This window comes from Limulus polyphemus, unplaced genomic scaffold, assembly GCF_000517525.1.
Source record: "Limulus polyphemus unplaced genomic scaffold, Limulus_polyphemus-2.1.2 Scaffold7954, whole genome shotgun sequence".
In the NCBI taxonomy this organism is placed as follows: Eukaryota; Metazoa; Arthropoda; class Merostomata; order Xiphosura; family Limulidae; genus Limulus; species Limulus polyphemus.
The window spans coordinates 18,145-25,620 of record NW_013673564.1 but is presented as its reverse complement, the minus strand read 5'-3'; the positions used below and the strand labels follow the sequence as shown (position 1 = coordinate 25,620).

The following is a 7,476-nucleotide window of genomic DNA, read 5'->3' as shown; positions in this document are numbered from 1 at the left end:
ATTTTTCTTTTCAACCAAAACTTTAGCCGAAATGGAATACAACAGAAAGTATTTCTGGCGATATTTAGGTAAAAAAAAAGTATACTGGTAACACAGTTTCGTAAAAACAAATCTTTAAACTTGAATTAAGTCTTAATTTAAAATTTTGCACTTATTCTAATGAGGTGTCGCTGCAAGCGTTTTAAGTCCCATTTTTTCAGGAATTCTTAATAAAAGTATGAATTTTGATTAGTTGTTTGTTGAATTTCGTGCAAAATTATTCGATGGCTATTTGCGCTAGCCAGCCCTCCTTTTGAAGTTATAGACTAGAAGGAAGTTAATCAACAGCACCCACCGTCAACTCGTAGGCTACTCTAATCAAATAGTGAGATTTAACCATTACTGTTACAACGCACCCATAGCTCCAAACTGCTGAGCACGAACCTCTGATCCACAGCCCGGGACGCTAAACACTCGGCTTATACTGATCAGATAATGTACTAACGAGTTTGTTATTTTAACACTAGTTGTATTTTCTTGTGTGTTTGTTTTAGCGCGAAGCTACACAGTAGACTATCTACACTCTGCCCAACACGAAGAATCTAACCTCGAATTTTAGCATTGTTTGTCCGTAAACTTACCACTAAACCTACGAGGAGACATTTTCTTGACACAACGTAAAGTACTGTTGATATGTCCACCTGCTTTCTGTTTCATAACACAAAATTTAAAGTTAGCTCTGTATTTACCATTCTTCTAAATTGATGTATTTTTTACATATCAAACATATAGATACAGGCAATGCTAGATCCTGCCATTCAAGATCACTAAATAAGCTCGTGCATTTTCAATAAACTGATACTTAAATTTGTAAAAATTGGAGTATTTGTAAATTACCACCTTTATGTTATCGGTTATCCAACACCGTGAAGGTTAAATCTAACCCTCAATTTAGCGTCTGTTCTAAAGGTTCTCTATCTGTGGAGTATACATATTGTCATATTAAAAACTTGTTTTGCCCTTCTCGGTGTAAAAAATTGGGCGAAGTCACCCATTTTCTACGTAAAATTCAAAAAGATCCCCCAGTAGTAATTAGTGGGATTAATTCCAATATGGGTGCCATTTTTGTGTAATTCAGGGTTCCAACAAAGCCACGTAACAGCCAATACTTTAATACATAAATGGTTTAAAAACGTGTTTGATGTATTTAGTTAAAACTACACCTACAAGATTTGATATTACTCTTTTATTACAGTATCAGTTAAGCAGGGTAAAAACAGCAGTCGCAAGTCTGCCAGTAAAACTGTTAAGAGTCTACATAATAAACACGTGACCTTCAGTAACCACTAAGATACGTTTAAATCTATATTACATAATGTGAAACAATTAAGGTAACAAGACATGGTACAGCAAATGAGGAAGATATATTTACACGAAAATGGTTATTTGGAAACTTACATTTCATTCAGACACGTTTGTGTCTCAAATATAAATTCACTATCCACTGTTTCTAATTCAATGCTATTAAAAAAGCTGTCAACTCATGAAACATTAAAACCACATCGTTTGATGTTTACATCTCAGAACTCAAGAAGAAGAGAACACAAAACTCTGGGTTGAACAGATCACTATTTATTGTACAAATTATTCCCATACAAATACTGACACCAGAAAATCAAGAATTGCCACAAAAATACCTTTTATTAAAAGGTTAAAAAAAGTCTATCCCGCAGGAGTTAAAACTGTATTGTAAGATTTAAAATACTTTTAAAAAGTTTATTCCGCAGAGGTTAACACTGTATTATAAGATTTAAAATCCTTTTTAAAAAGTCTATTCTGCAGAGGTTAACACTGTATTGTATGATTTAAAATACTTTTAAAAAGTTTATTCCGCAGGGGTTAACACTGTATTATAAGATTTAAAATCCTTTTTAAAAAGACTATTCTGCAGAGGTTGACACTGTATTATATGATTTAAAATACTTTAAAAAAGTCTATTCTGCAGAGGTTAACACTGTATTATAAGATTTAAAATACTTTTAAAAAGTCTATTCCGCAGAGGTTAAAAGTGTATTGTAAGATTTAAAATACACCTGTTACTGAAAGTTACTTATGTGTTCTGTAAATGCTACCAAGTAACAACCCGTTATTCAAGAACAGCCACTAATTAGAATTTGTCTTGTTACCTTGGATACTAAATGGGTCCTACTAGAAAAAAAACAACCAAAAATCTCCATTCAATAATGGGAACAGTGTGCGAGTTAATATTTCAGCTTCACCTAATTTTACTAAGTGTTGACCTTTCTCTCTCTCCAACCTTGACTCGAATAATTTCAAGGTCACAAAGTCTGTTGGATAATCTGATAATTCAGTGTTAACCCTAATCATTCAAAACTTTTAAGAAACACAATACAAATTATTTCCACAACTTAAATACTAATGCATCATGTCAAAATTTTACAGGTTCATCAATTGCTTATAATAGAATTGATATGTAGAGCTTATTTTTATAAAATAATTGGGACTCGAAAACAATACCCCAGAAAACATTGTGTAACATGTTAATTTATTATGCAATACTGTTAAAACGTTTATACAACAAGATTTACCAAATGCATATTATTAAAAAACTATATATTTAAAAGTATACAGTTACTGTAACACCTTTCTTCCCAATTCATATAATTAATCATGACTACAGTTCACCCGGTTCTAATTTTTTAAAACTAATTATTTATTTAATTCCATTTTATACATTTAAACCTTCTCCAATGCAAGATTTTAATGTTACATTCTTAATATTTTCTGCTACAGTAGCAGTTACTTACCAATATTAAAGTTCAAGAATAATTAAAGGTTTAATAAATGTGGAAAAAAAAACGTTCTAGGAGAAAAGAAAATTTACTTTACTTAAAGAACGTGAAAGTGACTCATAACACACATTAAAACAAACCTGAAAACGACTGTGATGACCAAGTTACCAGAATTTTTAAGGCAAAAGCTTTTATTAATTTTGTAAAAAATAACAGAATCTTTGTCAATTGTTATATACAAGATATTTTAAGATGTTCAACAGTTTTCAAATATTTAATGATTTTGCAAAATTCCACTTTATTGCCATATGTACAATAATGGTAAAAAACAAAAAAATTATTCAAAAGTGTTACTGAAACTTTGTGTTCATATAACACAATATAAACAACACATTTTTACACACACACACAAGAAAAAGGTAAAAACGTGAAGTCTAAAATATAAAAAGGTTTCAGAATTAAAGATAATTTGTTCTTACAAATTACTAATGGTAACAACAAAAAGCAAAAACATAATTTGAACACTTGAAAGGTTGTATCTTACACAACAAAAACACCTATGTTTCTTGTTAAGAATGAATGAGCTTGCCACAAAATAGAAGATAAATATATCCCAAAAAATCAAGTTCCCTCAGTATTCTGAGAGGATGAATGAAGTACAGTTTTTTTAAGCTGAAGGGACACTTAATAAAATATATATTATAATATTGAGTCAGTTTTTTTAAACAAGTATTCAAAAAACTGACATTAAAACTAAAAAAATGAGCATTTAAAAATCACTTTTTTTTTCCTCTTTAACCTTTGGTAATCATGACAGGCAAGTAATTAGTCTCAACATTGAGACTTGTGAATAGTTTTATTTTTTGATAAAAAAGTACCTGATGAAACAGTGCTCACTTTAAAGTGGCATTGTTTAGTGTATAAAAATCTTCATTTCATGATCAAGAAACTGAAGAAAAACTAACTCTACCTCTAATGCTTTGTACAAAACCGAGGTCAACCTGTTCCAGGATTTATACTGATGTGATTTGACATAAAACAAATGTTGGGGTTTTTACTAGAAGATATATGGAATTAATCTGTAGCGAACTTGCGAAGTATAACGATCCCAAGCTGGCCCGTACCGCTGTTTGCACTTCCATTCCTCTCGGGCAGCTCTCATGACTAATATCGCAACAACCAATAAGGCAGGAATGAAAGGGATAAAATGACCAAATCCTACAAGATATCGGAAAAATAAAACATTTAAGAACGTAAACTTCAAACTTCCTTCACGACAAATTGAGGTACCTAGTTCTGACATCACAACAGAGAATCAACAAAATGATCACTCTTCATAGAAACAACTATGCTGATCTAGCAATCTAATAACATTTGACAGATAATGTAACAACCTACTTCAAAAACATATTACTTACTCTGAACACAATAACTACAGTATATATACACTTAAGTCTTGCAAACAGTTGTCAGAGAAGAAAAATATTAAATTACTATATTTTTTATTTAACTAAAACAAAGCTTTCCTTTAATTAACTGTGTTCAAAAGCTCTTTTCTGTAATCAAAATACAAATGTATTACACAGAGATCAACATTATCACCTATACACACAGATAAATGAATGACATATGTTTACACCGTATTTCTGGTATACTGTTGCATATATTTACACATGTATTTCTGATATACTGTTACATATATTTACACATGTATTGTGATATCTTTTAACAGCATTCTTCAGTAGGCATATTTTTTTCTTTTTTAGAACCTCACACTGTTTGTATTATAACCAGTATATTAACAGTGAGTGAAAGGCATCTAAAAACACCATACATATAACATTCATCTTTAGTTGACTTCATGTCCTATCTTACAGATCTGGAATCAATTCCGACAAGTAAGAAGAAACGCCTTATTGTGTCAGGGTTATGGGGGACTGTTCGTCACCCAAACTATCTTGGAGACATCATAATGAACATAGCATGGACTCTGCCTTGTGGTAAGTCGTGTAACTTTTTATCTGCCTGTTTTAGTAAGTAGATTTAAATTACTTGTAGTGTTGTTTTATTTTGTATCTGTTAGTAAGATTTACACTGTATTTCTGATATACTGTTACATATATTTGCACCGTATTTCTGGTATACTTTTCATTGTATTTCTGGTATACTGTTACATATGTTTATACTGTATTTCTGATATACTGTTACATATTACTGTTACATATGTTTATGTATTTCTGGTAGTGTAAACATATGTAACAGTATACCAGAAATACAATGTAAACATATGTAACAGTATACCAGAAATACAGTGTAAACATATGTAACAGTATACCAGAAATGCAATGTAAACATATGTAACAGTATACCAGAAATACAATTGCCTAGTGGCCTTACACTATTTCACTACTCACCCAACGACCTTGCACTATTTCACTATTCACTCAGTGACCTTACACTGCTTCAACATTTACCCAATGACTTTACACTCTTTCACCACTCACCCGGTGTCTTTTGACTCTTCCACCATTCACTCAGTGACCTTACACTCTTTCACCACTCACCCGGTGTCTTTTGACTCTTCCACCTTACACTGCTTCATCCCTCACCCAATGACCTTACACTGTATACTAATGAGTCTACTTATCTACAGTTTTAATACCACCAACAGCCACTTACAAGAGACAGAAGGACTGTAAGGGTTTCTTCGAAAAGCATTCTTCTCTAAATTGGACTTGAGGTAAATGTACAATCCACAGCCTACAAATAAAACAATAAAATGTAACACTTATTTATAAACTAGTTGTTACACACAGAAAGAAACAAATGTTAGCCTTTATAATATTTAAACACATCTACAGTTAGGAACAAGGAAACTTCAATACTTAACACAAAAATAACAAAGTTTTATCAAAAGGAGAATGGTATTTGTATGATTTCAAACATAATTTCATAAGGTACAATTAGATGATCATTTGTTGAAGTAACAACATAAAACTTTTCTGGTAGACAAAATTTACCTGCTCCTCTACACCATGTTAAAAGAATTATTTTATTAATTCTTACCGTCATTGTATTGTGTACACATTCAAGAATTGAAGACTATATAAAACAGTAAGCTACGTGTCTACAATAATTATCTCAGCAATAAGTATTTAGTTAGTAGAAAGGAATATTGCATCTACTTCCAAAACAATGAAATAAGAATCAAACTCCTTCTTCAACTTTAAAACAATGAAGTACTAAATTTAAATTTTATTTAGAAATAAAAACATTTTTCCAGATTTAATATATTTTCTAATCTTGTTCGACAAATTACAAATACCAACAGAAACGCCACCTACGGGCAACTGTTTGTGCTCATAGTTGTTAATCGTTGTATTAAATTACAAATACCAACAGAAACGCCACCCTACAGGCAACTGTTTGTGCTCATAGTTGTTAATCGTTGTATTAAAGTGTAATGTTTTTATATATATATTAATATTTTTTAAGAAATCCAGTTTCTCAGTGCTACATTTAAAAATTACATCAATAAAGATATAATCAAACCTTTGTGTACAGTTCTAGTGCTCTTGTTGTGAGAAGAGTACTTTTATTGAAAATTTTGTTCTGTTATAAAGAAATGGTTATTACACATACCGTAGATGGAAAAGGAGTTTTGGTTACATACACAGATACTGCTATACACGCTACGTCCTTTATAGTAAGAAGATATATTTTTTTATATTTATAACATCCATCCCACACTACTGCTACGTTTTCTCTAGATGAACTTACAAAACACTACTCCCATAGCTAGGAGGCAGTAGAGAGGTATTTCTTGTCTGTATCGAACCAATAGATTACTGGAAGAGAATAAAGAAATGGAACCAACGTGCACGTAGACAGCACTCTCAGGTACCCAACACCTTCATAGTTCACAGTGGCTGTTGTCAGAAACATGTCCTGAAAATCATGCAAATCAGACAGATTGTTAAGACAATTCCTAAATATCATTAAAATGGCATACATCACACTGTTTGTTGCCAGAATCAAATATTTAAGTTTAGGAATTTATGAAACACCAATCAAAATCAAAGGTATTGAAGGTGAACAGGTTATAGCAATTTGATGGCTATAAAACAACAAAACAGTGTAATATTACTGCTGTTAAACAATCAATGAATAAGAACATGTCAGTATTATATTACTGCCGTAAACAAGCCAGCATGACTTTGTAGTATTAGCCCTATGAAGATGGTGCTTATCACCTAGCCCCTGTTTCTGTGAAGCTATACATAGCAATGTTTATTATAATTACAAATATACAAAACGTAGCTTCACAAAATTTGGCAAAGTTTTAGTAAACCCGTACAGTCAGCTGTACAAAAGAAAAAAAAATTAAGAAAGTATTTTTACTAAAGATGTTCCTATGAATTTATCGAGCTAGTCTGACTAGCAGACTAGTCTGAGAACAAGATGATTTTCATCACTACGAATAAAAACACTTCTTTTCATTTTAAAGTTTTCATATTTAATTTGTATAACCTCTAGGATCTCCTAAAAGAATATCAAAAGTTTCTTTAACTCAGCATGGGCTCAGTTCCTGGGACCGACATCAAAACCATTTTGCACTTGCTATAGTTTTCATGATATAACTTTTAAATTAGTAAGCATATGTTAACAAAATTTGGCAGATTAT

General features: G+C 31.3%; 1 protein-coding gene across 1 annotated transcript in view; it reads right to left on the bottom strand.

Annotated features, from left to right (window-relative positions):
• Positions 1-1,595: 1,595 nt before the first annotated feature.
• LOC111089939 (lamin-B receptor-like) overlaps positions 1,596-7,476 on the bottom strand; it is a 13,205-nt gene continuing 7,324 nt past the window's right edge. The window contains exons 3-5 of the mRNA XM_022403239.1: positions 6,592-6,740; positions 4,211-4,224; positions 1,596-4,088 (exon numbers count right to left, since the gene is read on the bottom strand). Of these exons, the coding sequence (XP_022258947.1) occupies positions 3,850-4,088; positions 4,211-4,224; positions 6,592-6,740 (402 nt within the window). The 3' untranslated portion in view covers positions 1,596-3,849. The remainder of the gene's footprint in view (positions 4,089-4,210; positions 4,225-6,591; positions 6,741-7,476) is intronic.